Genomic DNA, 12218 nt, shown 5'->3' on the forward strand with positions numbered 1-12218 from the left:
GCTGCTTGTTTTCTCTGTTTCCCAGAGGCAGCAGAGGGAGGTACCTTGCACAGGAACGTGCTTACTGCTGGCCACCTGAAGGTCAGGTTGTGCTGCTTTTGCTTTGCTCCAGCAGACCAGTGAATCTGACCCCGTTTACATTACTAAATATGCCCCTAGCTCAATGTAATTTTTAGCAGAAATTACTAATCTAACTTTAGCAGAATTTGCTGCTTCGCTATGTCCTACTGAAGAAATAGCATAGGATCAGAAAGATGTAGTTGCGTGTTCTTTTTCCCTCCTTTTTGACATATTGGAGAGTTGTCTTACTTCTTGGTTTAGAAAAACAGTACGAATGCAGCAGTTTATAAATTCATAACATTGTGAAGGCAGAAGTGAAGACCACCTTAAAAGTCCTGCCTTTTCAAGAAATAATTCCAAGTGGAGAGTGCAACGTTAGAAGTGACTGAATGTGCAGCATGTGAGGGATCTGCCTCTCTTAGAATAGAATAGAATTATCTAGGTTGGAAGAGACCTTTAAGATCATTCAGTCCAACCATCAACCTAACACTGCCAAAACCACCATGAAACCATGTCCCTAAGCACCACGTCTACACGTCTTTTAAATACATCCAGGAATGGCGACTCAACCACTTCCCTGAGCAGCCTGTTCCTATGCTTGATAACCCTTTCGGTGAATAAATTTTTCCTAATATCCAGTTTAAATCTCCCTGGCACAACTTGAGGCCATTTCCTCTTGTCCTATCGCTTGTTACTTGGGAGAAGAGACCGATCCCCACCTCTTTACAAACCTCCTTTCAGGTAGTTGTAGAGAAAGATAAGGTCTCCCCTGAGCCTCCTTTTCTTCAGATGAAACAACCCCAGTTCCCTCAGCCACTCCTCATAAGACTTGTTCTCTAGACCCCTCACCAGCTTTGTTGCCCTTCTCTGGACACGCTCCAGAATGTCCGTGTCTTTCTTGTAGTTAGGGGCCCAAAACTGAACACAGTATTCGAGGTGGGGCCTCACCAGTGCTGAGTACAGGGGGATGATCACTTCCCTAGTCCTGCTGGCCACACTATTTCTAATACAAGCCAGGATGCTATTGGCCTTCTTGGCCACCTAGGCGCACTGCAGGCTCATATTCAGCTGCCTGTTGACCAACACCCCCAGGTCCTTCTCCACCAGGCAGCTTTCCAGCCACTCTGCCCCAAGTCTAGCGCTGCATGGGTTTGTTGTCACCCAAGTGCAGGACCTGGGACTTGGCCTTGTTGAACCTCACACCATTAGCCTCGGCCCATCAATCCAGCCTGTACAGATCCCTCTGTAGACCCATCCTACACTCAAGCAGATCAACACTCACACCCAACTCATTGTAGTCTGCAAACTTACGGAGGGTGTACTTGATACTGTCATCCAGGTCACTGATAAAGATATTAAAGAGAACCGGCCCCAGCACTGAGCCCTGGGGAACACCACTTGCAACTGGCCACTGACTGGATCTAACTCCATTCACCACAACTCTTTGGGCCCATGGAGAACCCCTTCTCTTGACTGTGGAGAACCCCAGGTCTCTTGTATACTGACCAGGGAGCCAATTTAGAGGCAGTTGGTAGGAGGTACAGGGAACAGAAATGTGTCTGAGTAAGGATCCAAGTCAGAAGTGTTGTGCCTCCCTCCACATGAGCTTTAGAACATCAGCAGGAGGGAGGAGGAGGACTTCTGTTGTGTAAGTCTTGATTAGCATCAAAACACACAGCTTGCGGGGGTCGGGGGGAAGCAGGGGGAGGCCATATAATAGTCCTGTATTTAGTTTTGGAGAAAAGCTGTTAGAAAAACAAATCATTTCTCTTTGAGACAGAAGCAAGAATTCACTCTTCTGAAGTACATGGAGAGTTAATTCATAGCCTTCCTAAAGGAAAGAACAGGGTGAACAGACATAGCAAGGTCTTGAAGGAGTGCAGAAGGTACTCTGAAAATGTATCAGCAGCTTCGTTATGCTCATCTGACCAAGGCACTTGCAGAAGAATTATTCATAATATCAATTAATATGTCTACAACAGATAATAAACCTGCAAGATGTAACTACTATTTCCCAACCAAAGCACAGCAAATAACAGACAGATTTCAAATGTAAGACTAAAGCTGACTGATGGTAATGATGTACATCTAAAGTAAAGGACTCTCTTCTTTTGCATTACTTTGTTGACCAAGATGCTTCCACCAGTTATTTATTTGTAACAGTGCTACTTTAGTAATGAGGTGACAAGGCAGTAACTTCATTTTGAATACTTAGTTTTCTTTGGAAAGTGTATATACAGATTTTTGAAGCAAAACATTACTGGCTCTGTTCCACTTTAGAGTCCAAGTAGAATGCAACTGTGTAAAAGGGAGCCCTTCAGAAGCAGAGAGTTTTACCACAACGAGTTGTGAACCTGATACTCCAAATCTGCCCAGGATAACTAATCGGACCAAAAATTCTCTTACTCTGCAGTGGAAGGTAAGAATTGTTTTAAAACCTTTAAAATAGATATTTTTAACTCTTCAGAATTGTTTCGGATTTGTCAATAAAATGCTAGTTAATTGAAACAGAAATTTTTTGTCAAATATACTAATTTCGGTCACAGTTCTGTGACTGGAAATACATGTACTGGGTTAAATGTGGACTTCAGTAAAAAGAGAAGGATTCCCAGAAAAGCAGGGAGCCTTTGTAGATAAAGTAACTGAGTTTGAATGAGAGACAGTGGTTTGAGTTCCAGTCCCTTACTGTACTGTGGAACCAATTCCTTTCTCTGTTACTGAACGTAGGTTTGTTTGTGCAAAGCAAATGATGTGGTCTGGAAAGACTGAGATTTGAACAGAGCTGCAATCTAGCTGCTCAGAAAAATACTGTAGCATGATGCACTGCTGTCAGAATACTTTTTCAAGGTCTAAATCAAAACACAAAGCTATAAACATGATACAAGCATTCCCTGAATGGAGAGTGAACTAGGACTGTCTTGGCAAGCGAAACAGTCGTGTAAGGGGAGCATCATTTGCTCTCCACTGGTCATGTCAGGTCAGGTCATGTCATTGTTTCCTTAAGTGGTCTTGTATCTCATTAGAGCTCTAATTTTCTTCTTTTGCTGTTGCAGGCATCTTGTGATAATGGTTCTAAAATCCACAGTTACCTTTTAGAATGGGACGAAGTAAGCAAGTTGTTCTATTTTATTTTTAATTTTGTAGTTTTTTAAAAAATTGGTTTTATGTGGCTGTGCACATCAAGTAGTGTGAATATTAAGACTTCTGTCTAAAGGCACATCACAAATATGTAATTTCTGATGTAATTATGAAAATATGGTTATTGCCCAATTTTTTTCTTGGGGAATATAAAATAATAGGATCTTAATTACATGATTCTGCCACTCTTAGTAGCAGCTTTATCACTTGTAGTCCAATACTTCTTTTAAGAGCTGACACTAAAGGATCATTTTCCTGTAACAGTCTTTCTTTTGTACAAAGGGGGTGGGTGGATCTACTATGCCCCCGCAAGCATCTTCTAGTCCCTACCTGGACAGCTATCCAGAGGTGGCAGAGCTCCAGAAGCTTCATAGCTTTTTCCTTCCAACCCTGTGGAGCTGGGAAATGGAAAGGAAGGAAAAAAAGCCTCTAATTCAATGTATATACAAAGTTTCACATACTACCACCTTACTATATGGGAGATTCTTGAGTTATGTTTCATTTCAAAAAATGAGTTTACTTCATGTTTGTATGTTACTTTAATTGATGAATGCATATATAATAGGGTGAAAAAAGTGATTAACTTATTTCTTTTCAGGGAAAAGGAAATGGAGAGTTTTGCCAGTGTTATTATGGCCAGCAGAAGCAGTACAGAATTACTAAACTATCACCAGCAATGGGGTACACCTTTAGGCTAGCAGCCAAAAATGACATGGGAATGAGGTAAATAGTACTATTATATACATAAATGTGGAAAGTGTATACATGCATGTGTGTGCTTATTTAGGAGAAACTTATAATGGCATTTAAAGGAACAAGTCTTTTGTCCAACTGGGATAGAATAGAATATAGAATAATTAAGTTGAAGGGACCTCCAATTATCATCTAGTCCAACTGCATAGTTAATTTATGGTATGTGATTGGATTATTCAGTTTGCAGATAACCTGTGTACTATAAACCACTTGACCCTGCTTGAGCAGGGGAGGTTGGACAAGATGACCTCCAGAGATCACTTCCAACCTCAGCTATTTTGTGATTCCCAGTATCGTGTGTTTTGTCCAGGCATGGTATGGCTATATGCTACAACCACTGTGTTATGTGCATGCTTACCATATAAATGCAACAAATCTCGGCCCCTCTTAGAAGCAGGTAGTACAGCTCCTTCTGCCAAACTTAGCCTTATTTCCTGAACAGCCTGCTCAGATGTTTGTACATGATGCCCCTGGGATGGGGAGCACGAGCATGGCACAGACAACCCAGCTGCTCTCATGTGAAATCAGCTCAGGGTGTGCTGGTTTTTAGCTTCTGTCTTTGTAGACCTACGCTGACCACCAAAGTTGCTACCTTGGACGTGTTTCCTACTGCACATACTTGTAATAGAACTTTTGGCTAAGCACTGCATTGTAGAGACTCACACATTCAGTGCAATTGTGGCTTTTGTGTCTGATGTAATAAACACGCTAAAATTCTGGGGATCATGCTAAAAGATAAAGCTCGGCCAAAGGTCCAGAAATGAATAGTTTAAATGCTGAAGTGCTTGTACTGCTGCTGTGTTGACCAGAGGGTACCTTCTACCATGCTCTTGGTTCCAGGGAGGTTTGACATGGTGCTAGATCTAAGGTAGTTCCTGAAGCTGGTGCAGCAATTTTCCAGAGCTTATCAGCCCTCCTTAAATTTAGAGGTTTAGTGATGACTGTAATGAGGTGTCAGTGACTCTGCTAGAGGAGGAAATAAGTCTGGCAGAACCCCCGCTGCCACCTGTAGGTGTATCTGTATTGTGCTCTTTGCCGTGTGCCGCTATTCAGCTATGCCCCTTTATCTAAGGTGTCTGTTAGTCTCCTGTTACCCTGGGAAGTGGACAGGATATTACCATGTCACTGAACTCTTTTGAAGTTCTAGAGCTTATGAATGTTTAGGATACGTGGTTCTTACTTTTAATTGCTACTTTTCAGAAGTTATAGAGCACCAAACTTTGTTTTGAATTTTTGAATGAATGACACCTGACTTCAGTAGAGAATATAAGTAAGAACTTGAGAAACCAGTAATTTTCGTGGGGGTTTTTTTGAGTTATGCTTGCACTACCGGGTGCGTTGGTTCTTGGAAATGCTTCTTGGTCTTCAGGCAAAGCAAATAAACCTGGCTAGTAGTCACACTATCAGAGCGTGTCATCTCTAGAGCAGACTGCTAGTGTCCATACTACCTAGTAACACTTGGACCTTGAGGTCCTATGTGGCATAAAGACAGGGATTCTCCAGCCATCAGCCTAAAATTGCTATTTTGCATTTGTTTTTTTTAATTCAGTGTTAGAAATATGATGAGCATTGTGCTGCAGCTCACCAGAGTGGTGTTTTTATAGGATGAAGTAGAGGATGTGTGTTGTGTGTCCTTCAGCTGGCACGAGGATGTGCTTGAGGGAACAATGCCTGCTTGGACAGTGTTGAAGGACAGGGAAAAGAATAGGGAGCCAGACCTGGAGTTGTAATTCATGCTGAGCAGAAGTAATCTTCTGCAGACTATTAAGTACGTGAAAACTACAGCTGGCTCAGGAGATCTGAGGCATGTGTTGGGAGGCTTTGGAGAGTACTCAGGGAATGTGTTGCATATAGTGCCTGTTCCTATGTCTTTCCTTAGGCACCTGCTTTGGGCCACTGTCAGAGGACAGTATAGTGGGCTAGAATGACTTTTGGTGTGCTCTGACACAGTCTTTATGATGTTACTACCTTCTGGATGATGTTTCTGGAATGAATTTTTCTCTGACTTGCTCCTGGACTTTGTCTGGATGAGATTTAGTTTGAACTGTTCAAAAAAATGAAGACGGGGAGTGAGCTGGCAGTTAAGCAGGGTCCGGTGCTGGGGCTGTCTTCCTGTTCCCTTTTTACATCTGAGTGTAAATGTACCCTCTAGGAATACCTGCACATATTACAGATTCCCGCAGCGTAAGCTAGTAGAAGACAGAGATCAGTTAAGTACCATTCTTAAACTAATCACGCCAAATAGATTTTTAAATCAATATTTCATAGCCTGGTAAAGATGCACTTTATTGTCTTTATGGTATTATTTAATTAAGAAATCTCTTGAAATAATATTTATTAGGGTAGACTGCCTGATTATTCCTTATGAAGAATGTTGAGAACCTTAGGTATCTGGAGACAGAATTTTGTCTAAATGATTTTACCAACAAGAACAGGTACTTTATCATTGAGCTACTCACATTTTTAAATTTAATTCTAACCACACATGAAACAGTGGCTAAAGAAAACTGGAAAAATAAAATCTATTTAGAAGATAGATAGCATTGTTGTACTTACAAGTGAATTGTTTAAGAGTCGTTCAAATGTGGGTGTCACTGGAACTCTTTTAGTTGGTTTCAGTGTATTTTGGAGTGGTTCGAGTAAAGACATTAAATCTGTTTAAGGTGTGGGGATTTTTACTTTATATGTGCTTGTAAGGTGACTCCTTCAATAGTTTGTTGTGAATAGAGATAGGCTTAGTATTTGAGTATTTGTCTAGCCTCTCCATGCTTTCTCTATCCTACCTATATAATGCTGAAATTTTTTTTAGTAGATTTATTGTGTATCACACCATCTTCATTGCAGAGATTTTCTTGCTTGTGAGTTTTTGCGAGAAAAAAATGACTATTCCCCCTGAATTTAAGAAGTTTTCTCATTTTTTCACTTTTTCACTGCTTGCTTTGCAATCTATTTCACAGTCTGCATGTCCACACAAACTGTATGTCTGCTTTGGGTGCTTATCAACGCTTTTGATAATGTATTGTCTGTAAGATACTACTATTGTTGTTATTATTATTACTATTAGTATTATTATTATTGCGAAAAAGACTTCAGAGCAGACTAAAATTTACAACTTTTGCGTTATTATAATGTAGGTTGAGTAAAAGAGAAAGTGAAGTTGAGGTATCTTTATATTGAGATTTTTCAGGAAAGTCAGGTTCCAACACACGAGATACTTAACTAGTACTGTTGTTTAAGCCATATGGAGAATTTTATTTTCAAGGCTTCCTGATGCTCACTTAGTTAATGCCTAGCTTTTAGATTAAAATTACATCTTTGACATTAGTTTCATATGGTTGAAAAAATTAGAGTAGCTCTTAAGGCTGTAAATGTTTCTTCCGATCTGATGTAGAAGTAGCAAATGCCAGCAGAGAACAGGCGGGGTTTTTTTAGTCTAGCTGGATACATGTCAGACCATCTGTGCAAGCATAGTACCTGTTTACTGACTTTTGCATCCCTCTGTTTCACTGTAGGTCTTTTTATGTAAGTTATTTGTATTTTCAATTCAAGGTGTATTTAAGTATCATCAGATAAGGTTAACAGTTGTGTTAGGAGATTCACTGGTGTACACTCTACTTCATTTTTTCTGCAATAAAACTTACGTATTGGCAACTCTTAAAGTAACACCATTGAATGAGGCTATTATTCTAGTCTTTTCTGAATCACTAGAGAAACTAGTACTTCACAGTATACTTGAAGCACATAATTGCTGCCTGTTAAACAAATTTTTTTGAGGTCTTCCCATATATGCTTTTATGTCTTCGTGTTTTCATTTTGAATAGGGAAGACACTGTAGTATTATTACATTATTGCATATAGAGCTCTACTGTTTTAAAATAATGTCTAAGTATGAAAAAGCAAAATGGTTCAGTTAGCAAAATGTAATTATATAATACAAAGGAATCTTTCAATTACGAACATGTTAACCTTGTTCAGATGTTTTGTTACTGACAGATTCATGGGCAAGTTAAGTTGTCTGCATGTGCCAGCTTGCAATTTCCAGTTGTGCATATGTCCAATAAACTGTCATAGCTGTGTTTAGTAAGAAATGTTTTTCTAGATATTAATTATTGTGTCTAGTTAGTTTACATACTGTCTGTTTTAAACAGTGGTTTTAGTGAAGAAGTCCTGTATCATACCTCAGGCACTGCCCCAACCGCACCAGCAAGTCCTTTGCTGATTAATGCTGGAGTTACTTGGTTATCCCTACAGTGGACAAAACCCTCAGGAACACCATCAGACGAAGGAATCTCGTATATATTAGAGATGGAGGATGAGAACTCAGTAAGTTTAGAATACTTATTCTCAATAAGAAAAGAGACTATAATGTGTTTGATACATTATTGTGTTAAGTGTAACAATGATTACTTTTGCTAGAATATTCTACAAGGAACTGTATTTTCTGAAATTAAGCTAATAACTTGTCATGGCTGTGACCAAGCCACATGGCTTTCTCCTTTTTATTGTGACAGTAATCATTATTAGTGTTATTAAGCCCAAATCCTGCAGACTTTTAAATTACTTTTAACTTTGTGAATTTGTGTGTGAAAGTTAAACGTTATAAGAGCTGGATCAAAGTAATTGCATCATGCAGTGTGGTTCCTCTAGATGTCGTTTCAGCCTAACCACATTGTTTTAAAATGAGTCCTGTTCTACCCTTTGAAAATGTTAGGTATAATTTCTGTTGACACTGTATATGTTTTTCTTTACTGTTCTTTTTTCTCTTCTGATTGGAGAACAGTTAATTAATTTCCCCTTCTCGAATATCTTGTGTTTACACAATGAAGGTGCAATTACTACTTTGTCAGAGGAGCATAACAATTACGGCCTGAAACAGTAATTTATTTGTATGAAGTATGTTGCATGGTCTGGTTTGCAAATAGGATGTTTCAAGTAATCCTATTTAATTCTGCAGGGATATGGTTTCAAGCCAAAATATGATGGTGACGATCTTACCTACACAGTGAAGAATTTGAGGCGTAGTACAAAATACAAGTTTAGGGTAAGATTTTTTTCATATGATTTGGGGGTGGGGGTGGTGGGTGTTACACCACAGTAGCTTGAGATTGACTCAGAAGTGGGGAGGGCATTTTTTAAAGAAAACTAAATTTGATGCCAGTTTCTTAGAATGTCAGTCTCTTAAAACTATCAGCTGAATGCCTGCTTCATTAATTGTCTCTGCAGAAGGAATAAGAACCTCTGCAAGGGCATAACACAGTTGCAGGTGTCTTGAAATTCCAGGTCATAAGTCAGTGTTCTTAGCAATTGTTTTTTTTATTTGGCTTTTTTATTTGGCTTCTGTGTTGCATATACACGGGTAATATTAAGTAGTGTAACTATGGGGTTCTTTGATAGACTCTAAACATCTGAAAGTGTTGGGGTATGAAGCAACTTCGATCAAAAAAAACATTTGGCAGTGCTAGCATAGCACTGAGCCCAAGTTAATAAGTCATTCATATTACCATGGTGCTGAGCCCATTCTAACAAATCTTGAGGGCTGAACTTCTTAGTTCACGATGAAGTCTGGCTTAACAATGAGCTTTTGGGTGTGGTTAAAAGCAAAAAAAGAGGCATACCGGCTATGGAAAGGCAGCCAAATAGCCATCAAGGACTACAAGAATCTTGCTAGGACACAGACATGCAGTCAGGAAGGCTGAGGATCAGCTAGAACTGAAATTGGCTGAAGATGTCAAGAATAACAAGAAAGGGTTCTTCAGATACATGAGCAGTAAGCAGCAGCACAGGGAAGACATACATAAGCTCATTGCTGAACAGGGCAGGGAACCACGTTACTAATAATGCCAATAAGGCAGAGGTTCTCAATGCCTTCTTTGCCTCTGTCTTTATGGCATAGCTGGATCCCAGATCACAGGATCAAGTAGCTATGACAAGGCATGTGTCAACCCACTGGTGGTGGAGGAAGAGCTGGGCTGTGGCCTTCTGCAAGGGCTCAACCCACATCAATCTATGGGCCAGGACAAAATCCACTCCAGGATGTTAAGAACATTGTTGCAAGGCCACTACCTATAATATTTGAGAAGTGATGGAGATCAGGGGATATCCCTGATGACTGGATGAGGGCAAATGTCATGCCCGTCAAAAAGAAGGGCCCAAAAGAAGACCCAGGGAACTACAGACCCATTAGTCTTACTTCAGTCCCTGGGAAAGTAATGGAACAAGTCCTCCCGAAAACTGCTACAAGCCAAATGAAGCAGGTGACTGGGAAAAGCCAATATGGGTTTAGCAAAGGCAAATCATGTCTAACTAACCTGATCACCTTCTACAGCAAAGTGACACTTTCAGTTGGCCTGGGGAGAGCAGTGGATGTTGTTTACCTGGACTTAGCAAAGCATTCAACACTCTTTCCTACAGCCTTCTCCTAGGCAAGCTGGCTAGATACAGACTGAACGGGTGGCGTGTGAGATGTGTAGAAAATCTGGCCAACAGGCCACAGTTGGAGGGTGGTGATCAATGATTTTTACTCAGGCTGGCAGCCTGTCAGAAGTAGGATCCCATAGGGATCGATATGGGGCCCCACACTGTTCATCTTCACAAATGATCTCAACGATGGGATTGAAAGCACCCTCACCAAGTTTGCTGGTGACACCAAACTGAGTGGTGAGATGAACACACCAGAAGGGAGAGCCGTCTTACAGAGAGACCTGGACAGGCTAGAAGAGCGGGCTAGCAAGAACGGTATGAAGTTTAACAAAAACAAGTGCAAAGTCATGCACGTGGGTCAGAATAACCAAGGAGCCCAGTATAAGCTAGGAACAGCGTTGCTGAAAGGGACCTGGAGGTCCTGGTGGACAAACTGACTAGGAGCAGTGCAACACTGCAGTGACAAAGGCAAATTGGATCCAGGGCTACACCAACAGGGCATTACTAGCAGAGATAAGATCATCCCGCTATATTCCGCTCTTGTCAGGCCACACCTGGAGTACTGTGTCCAGTTCTGGACCCCACAATTCAAAGAAGACAGACAGACTGGAAAGGGTCCAAAGGAGGGCCACAAAGATGATCGAAAGGCTGGAGAACCTGCCCTGTAAGAAAAGACTAAAGGAATTAGATTTTTTCTCCTTGGAGAAGAGAAGGCTCAAGGGGACCTCATCACAGTTTTCCAGTACTTAAAAAATGGCTACAAAGAGGAGGGAGGCTCTCTCTTCACAAGGAGCCACGTGGAGAGGACAAGGGGCAATAGGCACAAGTTGCAGTTGCAGTGGCAGAAGTTTCATCTTGGTGCAAGAAAGAATTTTTTCACAGTGAGAACAATCAATCACTGGAACAACCTCCCCAGGGACATGATGGAGTCCCCATCACTGGATGCTTTCAAGACACAACTGGACTGGCTGCTAGACAATCTATCTCATCTAGGCTTGCTTTTCCCTGAAAAGTTGGACCAGATGATCTTTCACATCCCTTCTGACCTGGGCTGTTCTGTGTTCTAAGTCACTCTTGAACAGTTGGTTTTTGGAACAAAGCTAAAGGCATGTCCCACAGTATGAAGCAGAGTCAGAATAATCTTATCTGTGCCTACAAGGGAGAAATTGTCAATAGCTGTTGTCTTGCATACACCTAATATACTATTTTATAAGGAAAAATTGGGAACTGCTGAAGAACAGCATCTGTTTGCAATATGAAAGGTAGTAGTTTAAAGGTTGGTTGCTTTGTTTTGAGCGAACACTAAAACATGTAAGTACTCGTTTTCAAATGACAGCAGATATTTTGCACTTCTCAATACGATTACTTTCTTAAGCAGAAAAGGTTACAATGGGGATTAATCTTACAGTACTTGGGTTTTTTTTACATAACAATATTTAAATAATTTTAAATATGCAGTGTATTCCAAGGACTGTACCAAGCTAGGACTATTATGGCCACACATGAACTTAAATTAAGGAACAGCTAATTACCTTGAAACTAGCTTTTGCAGGACTTGATCATAGTCTTCCTTTGTAAGTAATCCTACATGTTAATCATACACATTACTAGTAAATATAGAGTTAACTTAAACATCCTAAGTTTCTCATTAAAATAAAAAAAATCAATATTTATACCCTATTTTTCTTAACAAAACAGTAAACAGAAGTCTCTGCTCGCTAATTCACAGGGCATAAAGGAGAAACAAATATTGTGTTAATCAGGTCTTTAATTTTTATTATACTGGAAAAAGACTTAATTAGTAGTAATATTCCTTAAGGCTTTTGAAAGAAGCTTTATAACCATTG

General features: G+C 40.2%; 1 protein-coding gene across 1 annotated transcript in view; it reads left to right on the forward strand.

Annotated features, from left to right (window-relative positions):
- Positions 1–12218, forward strand: part of FNDC3A (fibronectin type III domain containing 3A) — a 123553-nt gene that overhangs the window by 89682 nt on the left and 21653 nt on the right. The window contains exons 10-14 of the mRNA XM_082481638.1: positions 2341–2479; positions 3114–3167; positions 3797–3921; positions 8100–8274; positions 8906–8992. Coding sequence (XP_082337764.1) covers positions 2341–2479; positions 3114–3167; positions 3797–3921; positions 8100–8274; positions 8906–8992 — 580 coding nt within the window. The remainder of the gene's footprint in view (positions 1–2340; positions 2480–3113; positions 3168–3796; positions 3922–8099; positions 8275–8905; positions 8993–12218) is intronic.

This window comes from Vanellus vanellus (assembly GCF_965231255.1).
Source record: "Vanellus vanellus genome assembly, chromosome: 1".
NCBI classification, from domain to species: domain Eukaryota; kingdom Metazoa; phylum Chordata; class Aves; order Charadriiformes; family Charadriidae; genus Vanellus; species Vanellus vanellus.